The sequence below is a fragment of the Canis lupus genome, chromosome 37 (genome assembly GCF_003254725.2).
Source record: "Canis lupus dingo isolate Sandy chromosome 37, ASM325472v2, whole genome shotgun sequence".
Classification (NCBI taxonomy): domain Eukaryota; kingdom Metazoa; phylum Chordata; class Mammalia; order Carnivora; family Canidae; genus Canis; species Canis lupus.
Genome location: NC_064279.1, coordinates 22,348,840 through 22,362,532, shown reverse-complemented (window position 1 = coordinate 22,362,532; position 13,693 = coordinate 22,348,840). Strand labels below are relative to the sequence as shown.

At 35.5% G+C, this 13,693-nt stretch overlaps 1 protein-coding gene across 8 annotated transcripts in view; it reads left to right on the top strand.

The window, feature by feature from the left end:
* Nucleotides 1-13,693, top strand: part of BARD1 (BRCA1 associated RING domain 1) — a 78,915-nt gene that overhangs the window by 60,855 nt on the left and 4,367 nt on the right. For 7 of the 8 annotated variants that reach the window (XM_025441598.3, XM_049106482.1, XM_049106479.1 and 4 more), the window contains 2 exons: nt 4,137-4,269; nt 5,006-5,098. In XM_025441598.3, coding sequence (XP_025297383.1) covers nt 4,137-4,269; nt 5,006-5,098 — 226 coding nt within the window. Of the gene's footprint in view, nt 1-4,136; nt 4,270-5,005; nt 5,099-6,459; nt 6,522-13,693 lie in introns of those variants that run through there. The other variant, XM_049106481.1, reaches the window with a different exon arrangement.

Sequence of the window (13,693 nt, the reverse complement as noted above, 5' to 3'; positions counted from 1 at the left end):
GTCTTATTGGTGTTGACATACCTTGTGGTTGAAGACACAATCAGTCCTCAAAGAGTGGGTATCTGTAAAAATTGGGATCTCTTTGTGTGGAGGAAGTAAGGCATGGATTCAGTGAGCATTGTCCCCCGCCCCCCCATAAGGTATACAGAGTGGGAACGGAAGCCCAAATCTAGGGAACAATAGCTCAAAGGCGAGGAGGTGCAAAGAACTTTCGAAATCTCAAAAACTAAGTTTAATGTGGGTGGAGTGCAGAGTATATTATTATTAGAAAGAAACCAGAGGTCAGGAGTGAGATTGGGGTCAGATTGTAAGGGCTTTGAATCCCCTGAGAAGTGTAGACATTACTGCCCTACTCAAGGGGGCATCGTCAGTGCTGTTGGTACAGAGGACAGCTCGGAGTGGGCTGAGACCAGAGACTGGTTGAGAGACCATGTGGTAGACCGAGCTCTGATGTGAAATGGTGGGGTGTGTGGGCAGGGAAAGAAGAGGAGTGTGGTGGACACATTGCAACTGCCCAGGTGGAGGAGGAGGAGAGAAAGAGATGAGTTGAGGTCTACGACCAGAGGTCCTGCCCTTCTTGTCTAGTGAGGGCAGCGGCATGGTGATTGATCTCTTGCTGAAGATGAGGAGGTGACCTAAGGCACTTGAAGGGGGTCATAGGTGCTGTCATGGGTTTGTTACTCTTGGGCTCTGAGAACTCTGTCTCCTGCCTTCTGGACGTCAGCCCGGCAAGTGTGCCCCAAGCTGTAATTTTGGTAATGAAGGGAAAAGTAGAAATCAGCAGTTTAATTTTCTTGGTTCACAAATGAGAAAGCTGAAACGTAGTATGATTTGCTTATGGTTAAGGAGCAATTATCAAAAAAGGGGCAGGGAAGTCAGGTTTTTGTTTTTGTTTTTTTTTTTTTTTTTTTTTTTTTAAAGAGATCAATTAGAACTTGAATTTCTTAGATCTTAGGTCAGTACTCCTTCAGTCCCACCATATTTAAGAACTATGAATTGCCATTTATCTTATTCGTTTGGACTTGAACCCTCCCAGCAGAACACAGAACTAAGAACCAAGTGGTCATTTGCCAGTGTTCCTCCAAGCTGGAGACAGGGTATTTTAAATGTGTCAAAAATAAGGCTGCGTTTACGGTATTCTTGGAGTGTGAAAGTGGTGCTGTCCATCAGAGAAGAGGGCATTGGTTATTCTCCTTTCCATTCTGCTGTCCGTTTCCCGTTTATTTTTATTAAATGTGAGAAACTTAACACTTTCTGCATGTCACATGGACATGGCCTGAGAATGTCATTATTTACTTATCTTAGTGGTAGATTTTTGGCTAAGGAAAAGATCCTTAGATCTAAGTTCAGGGTTGAAATGGTTGTCTCTTTCTGGAATCTGGCTTCTCAGCTGCTGCCAGACTCCCTTTTTACTCCTTCTTCTTTAGCCACATTGGGCTGCCTACTGTTCCTTGAATCCACCAAGTGTGCTCCCATTTCAGATCCTCTGCACTGGCAATTTTCTCTGCCAGGAGCAGTTATAGGGAGCTGCGTCACCCCCTTCAAGTCCTGCTCTGGAGTAGTCCTATCCGAGAGGGCTCCGTACTACGGGATCTGAACATAGCAACCTTCCAGTGCTTCCTAGCCCCCAAACCCAGCTTTATTTTCCCGTACCACTAATCATTTGCCAAAATATATTTTTATTTTATTGGGTTTTTACCCCTCTCCCAACTAGAATGTAAACTGTGAGGTCAGGGACTTGCCTCTTTTGTTACTGTAGTAATCCCAGTTTTTGAACAGTGTGTGCAAATAGTGCGTGCTAAATATGCGTTTCCAAGCTGTCCCAGGAGCTGCTTCAGGAAGAGCATCATGTTGGGGGAAAGAGGTGAGAAGTGGGTGGGGTTTGAGTGTCTCTACTTCCCATTTAGAACTTTTGTTTCCTGGTGGTTGGAAAACAGTTTTAAAATTGAAAAGCTGTCTCTAATGACTTGAAAAGCTGCTTGCCTTCTTTATTTTGTTACTTCTCTGCCCATGATCCCTTCAAGCAGCGTATTTACCCTTTTTGTAGTTTTTAAACCCTATTTTTTATAAACTCATTAATTAAGAATAATTTGTTTAAGACAAATTTTCATGTCTGATTAACTCTTTAAGAGTTTAATGCTGTTGTACATATAATGACTCATACCTATAAAATCAGGATATTGAACCCTTGGGATGTTTTCTGAACATTTTTTGAACTTCGTGATTTTAAGACCTCTGCTTATTCAAACCAAATGCCTCCCGTACCCCTCACCTCCTGTTCCAAATCAAATGTATAGCTTTGGTGGCTGTTTGCTTTATCTTTTTTCTTTTTAAATAGTATTCCTTAACTATGAGAAATTAGTGCCAGTTTCTATTCTTTATTCAAATTTTAAAACTATGATAGGAAAATGCTTGACCCACTTTGGTGCTTTTCTTGGATTGATGGAAATAGTATCATATGCTATATTTAGAATTGATATCTTTTCACTCTTGTATTTTGTGCAGAGAACTCATTTAGCTGAAGTAGAGTTATATAAATTGGAAAGTAATGTGTTCATTTAGAGCTATTTTTGTGGCACTTATTTGTATAACACAGTAATTTTTGAATGACTGTTTTTTGCTATTATTTAGTAATTGATCATAAAGTATCCTGCATTATTTTCATTTTACAGAATATTTACAATGTTTAGGTTAGACATGGTTACATCACCTTATAACTTAGTGAATAAGAAAGACACATATATAGAAATGTGATATAAATGTGTATGTGATGTGTGTAGCTTGTCCAGGAAAACCTTTGCAGTTTGAACCTTAGATGAATAATTTAGGAAACTGATTTTAACTGCTGTATATTGTGTAAAAAACTTTTTATAGAAATCTTTTTTTAAAAAATCTTATATATATACTTGTTTAATACAGAGTAGAATCCATTCAGTAGATTTGAATGAATGAGCTCTGTTTATAGATGTAGCTAACAATTTAGATGTTACATTGTCAGGTATCAGACTGTTTGAATTATCACTACTCTGATATATGAAGTGAATATTTAAATACTCACTTTCTCGAATCTAGTTGCTGAACTGTGTTGGTGATCATACTTTCAGTGTTTCACTTGTGTTCTTTGGGGCTTTTGAGAACCCAGAAATCCTCTGCATATAAAGTCACGTGTCAGAGGGCCCTGTGTCTTGTATTTGGAAATTACCATACTGTGTTTGGTAATTTTTGTCCTCTAATTTTGTCGTCTAATACAGTGTCCTCTATACAGTTATGCCGATTTGCTTTTTTTCCTTTTTTTTTTTTTTGCTGGGTCATTGCTTATCTTTTATCAGGTAGCTTGTAGCTAACTCATTCCAATTCTATTTGTGAAGTTCTGTTGGCTGCTGTTGGAGGCATTATTTTATTGTTTCTTTGAATCTTTCATTTCTAATCTCGAATGCTATCCATTCGTGTCTTCTCTTTATTTTGTTTTGATCTTCTGTAAGTTCTATGTCTTACTGTTCAAGTGAAATACTGGTCTTTGTTAAAGCAATTCTTTCCTTTTCATGAGCTACATTGAGTTATTACTGTTAGTGGATCTAAGTTTTGTATTCTCTTGTCTTTTTTAATTTTCTTGGTTTTGATAGGTAGCTGTTTTGATGTTGAGTTTGTTTTCTATTTTTGAGCTGAGTGCTGTTAGAAGCTTTAGTGTTCATTTTTCACATAACCTCAGTTTAAAATAAGGCCAAACTGGATTGAACTTTTGTGAAGTAAGTTAGTAGAGGGGACATAGGGAATTGATAATTTTAAATGGATGTTTTGGGTTACTTAAAAAAAAAAAGCAGCTTACTGGTGACAGAATTAAGTTGTAAAATCCTAGAGAGATCCAATTTAGAATCAAGGAAACAAGAGCTCTGGGTTTAGATTGCTATTCCAAATAGCGTTTTATTGGGGGAAAAATAAAGGACTAATAAAATAACTCTTGAAATGCATTGAGCATTAAGGCTTTGAGTGACGATTCAATGGAGATGGTGGGGAATTACTAGGTAGAGAGGAAGCTAAATACTGAGACTTAAGCTTCTATCAAGTGAAAGCCAGTTTATATCTTTTTCTAGTCTTTAAGTGATTTTAACACTGTTGTATCTCCCCTTTTTTAATAGCCAAACACTGGTCAGCGTAGGGATGGACCTCTTGTGCTTATAGGCAGTGGGCTTTCTTCAGAACAACAGAAAATGCTCAGTGAGCTTGCAGCAATTCTTAAGGCTAAAAAATGTGCTGAATTTGACAATACAGGTGAGGATTTTTATATATTTATTTTTGGTTCAAAAAATTTTTTAAATAGATAATTCCTTTGTAGACCTCCCTTGATAATTTATGCTTTAACCATTGGGGATTAGCAGTATACTTTGAATTTTGTAATACATTGAAAATGTGTTTATAAACTACTTGCAGGCCTAATTTAGTCAGAAAATGTTAAGTTTAAAGCTTTGCACATATTTTAGGACCGAATAGTTGTCAGAAGGGCAAACTTAAGAGTTCACTAATGACAAATAAATTGTGTGCAATGTAGTGCTTTAATTCTTTAGTTATAGTTTGAAAATAAAAATAATGTTTGCTAATGTGGCTTTCAGATACAGGGTTTATGGTCTGATTTTTCATGTTGTTGACCAGGATGGAGAATGATACTAACTTTAAAAAAGTCTAATATTTAAGTGTAAAAAGTGTTGCTTTTTGTCTTTTAAAAATGTTATTTATTTGAGAGAGAGCGAGAGAGAGATTACAAGCAGGGTTGAAGGGCAAAGGGAGAGGGACAAGCGGATGCCCCCCTGGGCAGGGAGCCTGATCCTGGTACCCTGGGATCACAGCCCGAGACGAAGGCAGACTTTTAACCGACTGAGCCACCCAGGTGTCCCAAAATTGTTGCTTTTGAAGAAGATTCAGGTTATGAAGCACAGACTAGCTGGTATAATAGTTAAAGAATTATTTTGGTTTAAATCTCTGTTTCTCTTCTTTTTTTTTTATATTCTAGTAACTCATGTCATTGTTCCTGGGGATACAGTTCAAAGTACCCTGAAATGTATGCTTGGGATTCTCAATGGATGTTGGATCTTAAAATTTGAATGTAAGTACTGGATGTGGGAGAACTACAAAATGAATTAAGTTGACGAATTTCATTTTTTATGGTGCTCTACTGCCAATAATTATTTAAGGAACTTAATGCTTTTTTTTTAAACAAAGCTTCTTATATTAATGATATCATTTAGATGTTCTTGATGAACGTCCACAGAAGTGTTTTTTAGTCTTTTTTTAATTTCTTTTTTTCTACACTATGAAATATTTTAATGAAGAGTGAACGAATGTATAGTAGAATTTTAAGCTTAAGTTATCCATATCACTCTCATGGTATATTTAACTTTATAATAAACACCTGTTTTAAATATACTACCATGACATTAAATAATTTATTGCTTTTGTTTTACGATTTTTTTTAGGGGTTGGGGAGGGACAGGGGGAGATGGGGAGAGAATTTTAAGCAGGCTCCATACCCAGTGTGGAGCTAGACATGGGGCTCGACCTCACAACCCTGAGATCATAACCTGAGCTGAAAGCAAGAATCAGATGCTTAATTGACTGAGCCACCAGGCGCCCCTCATATTAAGATGTCTGAAAACTATGCATGCTTTCTTAGCTGATCCAGTATATTTTTGGGAGCTATGAGAACTTTAGACTGCCTTGTACTACCTGATTTGAGGCAATTAATACCAGCTATTATCCAAACCTCTGATGAAGAAGTATCATCCTTATCTGCTTCTTGTTGGTGGTTAAGCACACCGCCTTCAGAATTGCCTTTCACCTTCCCTGCTCGCACTTGTTTGTTTTCTTACTCTTGGATTCCCTTAGGACTCATGGGGCTCCACTGTACATTTCTGTGAATCCTCCAATGAATCTAATTATTTCAGATTAAAAAATTTAAAAAAGATAGTATTTTTAATGAAACTTTCTTTTTATGAAGCAAATGATGGATTAGAATTAGTTTTAAAAAACTTTGTTATAGCTTTGTGCTTTGAAGATTTTATAGTAGGAATGCTTGATTTATCAAGATCTGGATTATTATTAATTTAATCTGTAGTTTGAAATTAATTTGGTTTGTAGAACAGTTTCTCTCTAGCAATTGGTATTCATGTCCTTTTTAAATGCAGCTCCCATTGTCCTTGTGATCATAGTCTCCACTGATAGGTCAGATCCGGCTAAGGCTATGACCAGCACTGTGACTCATCTATTCTCATCCATTTCTGTTATTATCTGTCCTGGTTAAGACCAGTTTAAGAAGTATGATAAGCAGTTGGACTGATTGATTATGTACATAGAAAAAAAAATTTCTCTTTCTGCCTCACTTTTATTTTTGAACTTCTTTTCCCTTTTAAATCTGTGGCAAGTCTTAATGGACCATAGTGTTTAAAACATTTCGTTTCATGATTGTAGATGCTGTTTTACTGAACCTGCTCCAGAAGCTTTGCCAGTGGTTATAGGAAGGAACAGATTTTTGTAATAACAAGGTCTTGATAATAAAGTAACCATGTGAAATTTTGAAAAGACATTGCTGGTTTAAGTCTTTTTCTTGTGAATATTCTCAACTTGCTTCTGGTTAAATATACAGGCTACATGATTTATTTCCATAAAATCTGCCTTCTTTAAGAAATGGAAGTTGTATCATTTTAATGACTTGGCTATGTCATTTTTATAAAGGAATCACGATGGACTCAAGCTGACTCAATAGTGTGTTATTTGGTGAGTCTTATAGTGGTGAATAACACACTTGAATGTCAATGGTTCTGTAGGATAAAGGATGCATGGAATCAGTTATTTACGATTATATTTATTTATTTGAGAGAGAGTACAAGTAGGGGAGGGAGGAGGGGCGTTCAGAGAGGGAGAAGCAGACTCGCTGCTGAGCAGGGAGCCTGATGCAGGGCTTTATCGCAGGACCCTGAGATAACAACCTGAACCGAAGGCAGATGTTTAATGCAATGAGCCACTCAGGGACCCTGATTGCATGGAACCTCTTAACTGAAGTTTATATCCTTGTACTTTCTAACAAAGAGTCAAAGAGAAATAAGGTCAGGGTTTGGGACAATTATTGTAAACAGTCACTGAGTTTATCAAGAGAAGGCAAGAAACTGCAAATACCTTCTGTACTAATAATATATATATTTCTCATTACATTGTTTTTTGTGTCAGACATATCTCTCAATTTGATTTTTTAAAATGTTCAAATCTATTGAAAACTCTCTGAAACAAACATGTATATTGGAGAAAGAGGAGATGGACCAAAGCTTTCAAAATTAATTGTAAAGATTTATGACTTATGAAAAGTAGGTCTTGTGGTTGAAGATATCCATGAACTTGCTGGTAAACAAAATCTTCTTTAATGTATGGAAACTTCAATATTATCTTTATGGGATTTTCCATAAACCGACTAGATTCAAGAGAAAATTCTATCTGAACTTTTCTCTAGATAATTACCAAAATAATGTAACAGATTAAACGAATTTAAACAAATTAACAAAAAAAAATTCTAACTCTCCAAATTTAGCTATTGAAAATGTTTCTATTTAACCATATTTTGTCTTAATTGATTATGATCTTATTTTCCCACTTTATGTATGCAGAGTATATTACAGTGCCACAGTTAATGACCATACTGACAGAGATTCTGAGACTAGGCCATAGTTATACTATTGTATCAGCCATTTGTCTCATCATATTTGTTTTGTAGATATTTTGCAGAAATGGGAGGAAAATTCCTTTAAGATTATATTTATAGCTAAACTCCTGCTCAAGTCTTGGTTCTGGCAAATTCTTTATAGGCAACTCAGAGCCATTATCGTACGAGGGTGGATTTTGGTAATTAAAGACATGACTAGAATAAAAAAATATAAAATGCATGAATAAGTGATTTTTATTCACCTTATAGGCTGTAAGATGGAGCTACATCCTAAAGATGTAAACTAGTCTTCAAAAAAGAGGAAATATCTTTTATTGACTTGTCTTTTGAGTACACTTCTTTCAAAATTTCCTCTAGACCGACCTTTTTTCAAAAAAATTAATTCTGCCTTTTCGTGTCTCCTCTCAATGTGAAGAAGAGAGCAGATGGCTGTCATCTTTTCTTTAATAATCTCTCCCTCTCCCTGTCCTCTAAGTTTAGCTGCAGGAGAAGTTTTGAAAGTCCTTAGCACCTGAGGGCATTGCCATGAGAATGTACCAAACCTTTTACCCTAGACTGGTGTCTGTCAGGTGAGGAGGCACCGAAAAGGGTGTTTTAGTTGAGGAGGATGGAACCTAAAAGATGATCATTATACCATCATATTATAAATGACCTCACAATCAGTTTAATAAACTTTTCTATTTAAAATTTGTCTCTTCAAATTTTATTCTATTCAATAAAATAGAATAGAATCTATTTAGTTCCATTTAAACTTTGCTAATTTCCAAAAATAAACAAACCAAAGCATTTCTATCAACTAAAATTGGTAGGCAGCTTCATGCTTAACAGAAATCCTCCACTTACAGAGATTCTGTAAGAATTATTAAAAAAAAAATCTTCCTGAAATCCTGAAATCTTCCTGAAATTTTAAGCAGCTTCATGCTTAACAGAAATCCTCCACTTACAGAGATTCTGTAAGAATTATTAAAAAAAAAATCTTTTGATCTGATAGTCCCACTTCTGAGAATTTGTCCTTAGCAAGAAATACAGAAGAAAGAAAAACTTACTTTCATTGTTATTTCCAGTAACAAGGCATAAGGGGAATAGCATTAAATATGAAATAATTAAGAAAAGGTTAAATAAATTCTCTGAAAAAGTTCGTATTATGTGATAATTATTAAGACAAAGTATTATAAAGAACAGGATTGTTGAAGTGTTAAAAAAAAGCATAAAACAATTACATCTTCACTTTTAACAATATATAAATGTGTAAATACATACAGGCAAAGAAACAATCAAAAGGAAACATTGGTGAACCCGTAGGTGGAGGCCTGTTGGTAACAGTTCTAAAAACAATATGTGTCTGGGTGGCTTTGTCAGTTAAACATCTGACTTTTGATTTTGGCTTGAGTGTGGAGCCTACTTGGGATTCTTTCTCCCTCCAACTCCCTCCCTGCCCCGTGAGTACATGCTCATTCTCTCTCTCTGAAAAACAAAAAAACAAATCCAATATGTGTCTTTTAGATGAAATCCAAGTGCTGTCAGAAGAAATTCAGTTTCTTAAGTTCTCATGACAATTAGAAAGTTTATCTTCTTTTTCAGCTTTCCAAAGATTAATTGGCCAGGAAAGGGCGGGCTTCAGTCTTAATCAGGGAAATTAGAACTTGTGTGTGTATATTGCTGCAGTCAGATATACCAGATCTCTTATATCAGTTCTGTAGACCTGCCAGTCAAAATGGAAATTCTTATGTACATATTTAAACTATATGACTAAAAAAGAATACCAGGTATGAATTATTTAGAAAAAATTTTAGATGTTTGAAAAAAGAAAAAAGCTTGGTTTTTAACCACAGCCCTAAAAAGGGGATTATTTTGATATTAATAATACAAGGTTTTAGAAATGTTACGCAAATTTTGCCTAATAAAGTATTGTGATATAGCATGTAGCATGATTTTATATATATATATATATATGTATGTATATATATATAAATATAAAGATACAAAGATATATTTATTTTAGAGAGTGTGAGCCAGGGGAAAGGAGAGGGAGAGAGAATCTCAAGCAGACTCCTGCTGAGCACAGAGCCCAAGGCAGGGCTTGATCTCCTGACCCTGAGATCATGACCTGAGCTGAAACCAAGAATCAGGCTCAACCAGCTGAGCCACCCAGGCACCCCAGTACAGCATGTGATATATTTTTGTGATAGAATTTGACCTGCTTTTCAATACACATGTGAAACAAATAAATTCAGCATACTGTCCTATGAAGAAAAATGTTTTCATGTGTAAATATATTTTTATAATTGGAATACTAGCTTAAAAAGTGCTAGAAATAAGTTGTTAAATGGTATTTATGTAGAATTATAAAATCTAATGATCTGTGGTACCATTTTCTGTGATATCCCAAGTCTAGATGTTTATGATGGCATGAGTGGAACATTTAGCTTTTATTTTATATTTTCAGCCTTCATTTCATTGTCCTTCCACCCTATACTGTGACATTTCATAATACCGAGCTTATTTCTTCTTGTACCAGCCATGCAGGTTTTCAGAAATTGCAGGGAGAATGGATGTTGTTCTTCCTTTTTTTTTTTTTTTTTGTCACTGTTGTGAAAGGTTTCCAGTGATGATTTCCTTTTTTCTAAAGTTTAGCGATATCATAGCCTCTTTGCCTAAAAAGCCTAGTAGAAAAGCTGTACAAATAAAATAATTTGTTTATTCCATCTTAGTTGTATTCTATAATCACTTGTATATAGCTGTGGATTCAGGAACACCCCCTTCCCCTTTTTTCTTACTCCTTCCCACTTCCATGATTTAAAGCTACATTTTTCATTTCTAAAACTAGGGAAATGAGTAAGTTTAGTATAGATTTGCAAACATCATCAGCAGTTCATAAAAATGTACATTCATTATGTGCTGTTATGAGGTATAGGAGATAAGAGTGGTTACTAGAGATTTAAGATAAAGGAATACCTTTCGTATATAGTACAGACTTCTTTTAAAAAACTTATTATAGCACAGTATTCATAAGCTGCATTAGTCTGCAAAGATTCCAGGCTTTGCTAAGGTAGCCAGAGCTACCTTAATGATTTTGAGTTAATGACTTTGAATTAAGTAGTACTTTGGGAATTGGGCTGCTTACCTATATGTAAAAAAGTAGTAAATCAGGGCCAAAGGAAAGCTTACCTGAAATGGTAAACAGGATCAGGAATATATGTGGGCTAAAAAAATCTGAGTTATAATAAAATAAGTAATTCATTCCTATATTTATGCAAAATGATAGCTTTAGTCACATCTTGAAACATAATGGAACATGTGAAAAGAAGGAAAGGATATAAACTTTTTTGAGGATATTGGGCCCACACATTTTAAGATACATATATCATTTTGGCATATGTAGAAATCTGTGTTTACATAAATAAAACAGTTTGTTCATGTAAAATCATTTCAGTTTGGAAATTGTTAGCTGAGAAAGCTAATAAGTGGTCTTACATATACGTCTTATTTCTTAAAAAAAAAAAAGTCTAAGTGAGATGCCTGGAAGACTTAGTGGTTGAGCATCTACCTTCGGCTCAGGTTGTGGTCCCAGGGTCCTGGGATCGAGTTCCGCATCGGGCTCTCAGCAGGGAGTCTGCTTCTCCCTCTACCTATGTCTCTGCCTCTCTCTCTGTGTCTCCCATGAGTAAATAAATAAAATCTTAAAAAAAAAAAAATTAAGAGGCTAAGTATCCATCTTTCTGCTAAACTCTTTTAGTGTCAGATGATGGAATAATACCAGCTTTACTAAGTGCATGTTACGAAAATAAAACCTCTTTTGGTTAAGTTTTTAGAAATATCTTTTAATGAATGGAAAATGGCCTATTTTAAAATCTTGATGTATATATAGATAATAAGGATTACAGTATATATTGTACGTAGGATGACTTTATGCCAGTGAATGTTAAGAAACGTCTGATATTTTGTTTAACATGGAAGATAGGTTTAGGAATTCTTGCTGCAGTTTGCTTAACTTTCATTGAGTAAATAAAATCTTAAAATAGGGATCCCTGGGTGGCGCAGCGGTTTAGCGCCTGCCTTTGGCTCAGGGCGCGATCCTGGAGACCCGGGATCGAGTCCCACGTCGGGCTCCCGGTGCATGGAGCCTGCTTCTCTGCCTCTCTCTCTCTCTCTCTCTGTGACTATCATAAATAAATTAAAAAAAAATTAAAAAAATAAAAAAAATATTAAAATATTATCCAATGTCTCTACTTGTTAATTAGGTAGTATTTAGGCTGGTAGAGTCTTCCATTTTATTGATGATGTTAGTATGTCACTATTTAAATTGCTGAAAGTTTATTTTAAAGTACCTTATTTATTTATTTATTTTTTGCTTGTTAGTAAATCAGGTTAGTTGGTTTATCTCAAAAGAGGTTTACTAGAAAATTGATACAAATTGGTATGTAATTATCTTAAATGTTGGTGGTAAGTAAATGTTGAGAAAGAGTAGCAGCTTTGGCATCAGTCAGAGTAAATAACTCATTGATTCACTAAAGACAAAGCCAAATGCATGGTCTCCCTACACCCCCACTCCCAGGGTAGTAGCAGTTTTTGCCATTTGGTTTACCTTTTTGCTAATCTCTTAAAAATGAAGATCGTCCTATTTAGACATCTATTAAGAGGTTTTATGACTTACTTTAAGAGAAGTATGTTAAATCTGCGTAGAGAATGCCTGGCATTTCCTTAGATACTTTATTTTTTAATTAAATGGTAAAGATTAAACAACTGATCTAGGAGTTGGAAGATCTCTGAGTTCTCATTCTTGGTTATGTGTCTCTGAGAAACTGCTTAAATCTCTTAAGACTTAAGCATCAGGGTGCCTGGGTGTCTCAGTCCGTTTTTGGTTCAGGTCATGATCTCAGGATCCTGGGATAGAGCGGAATTGGGCTCCCTGCTCAGTGGGGAGTATGCTTCTCCCTCTTCCTCTGCCACTTGCTCGGCTCGTGCACTCACCTACTCTCTCATAAAGAAATAAAACCTTAAAAAAAAAAAAGACTTAAATTTGTCTATCTGAAATGAAAAGATTGATTAGACAAAGCATCATGCATTTCAAATTGTCAATCTAAGGGCCAAAGTAGACTGAGTTAACAACTCAGTCCAGCATAACCATTTAAGTTTTGCATCTTGATGTATGATATCCATTTTCCTATTGGTTACAGTCTCCACAACTTCCTGCCCCTTAATACCGTTACATTATTCCTTAAAACTTTACGTAGTCCGATTGGCCCTTGTAGGTGGTCAAGTTGCAACCCTTAGGCTAGATGTCATTCTTAATTTTCAAAAAATTCTTGATGTTTTCTATGCTATGACCGCAACTAACAGAATACTTAGTCACCATGCAAGCATATTATTAAAGACCTGTATACTGTTCATTAATTTTCGGGGGGGAGGGGAGTGCTTTATTTTCTTTCTTCTTGATAATTAAGTGATACAGAGAATTGGCAGATTGTTGCTTAGAATAAGAGAATGTCAGAAGAATGTACTCTTGATTCAACTCACTAATTAGAGCGTTGGATTTCTCTTACTCTGTAGAAATTTATTGAGCAACTGCTCTAAAGCTGTAAATTTTCTGGCTTAAGGCGTTTTCATACTCTAGAAGCCCTGGCGTCTTCCTACTGAACTGCTGTGCTGCCCTATTTGTGACCGCTAGATGCTACACTTCCCTCATTCTCATATCTGGTGATTGAAACTAATACCAGCATGTTGCCAGGATCAATAGATAACCATTTTAATATGCTTTTTTGACCATTTAAATAATCAACTAAATGAATTTGTAAAATGGATAAATAGCAAGTATAGGCACAGTCCATTTATTTATTTCTGTATTTAAGACATTTACTTTTCACTTGTACCAGTAGTTATTATAGGAGTATTCAGTTGTTGGCTTTATATGCTCTCATGTTCATTCATCTAAAGATCCTGGTCTGACTGCTCTGCAAGTGTCATTAGGAAAGGAGATTTAAGAGGAGGAAT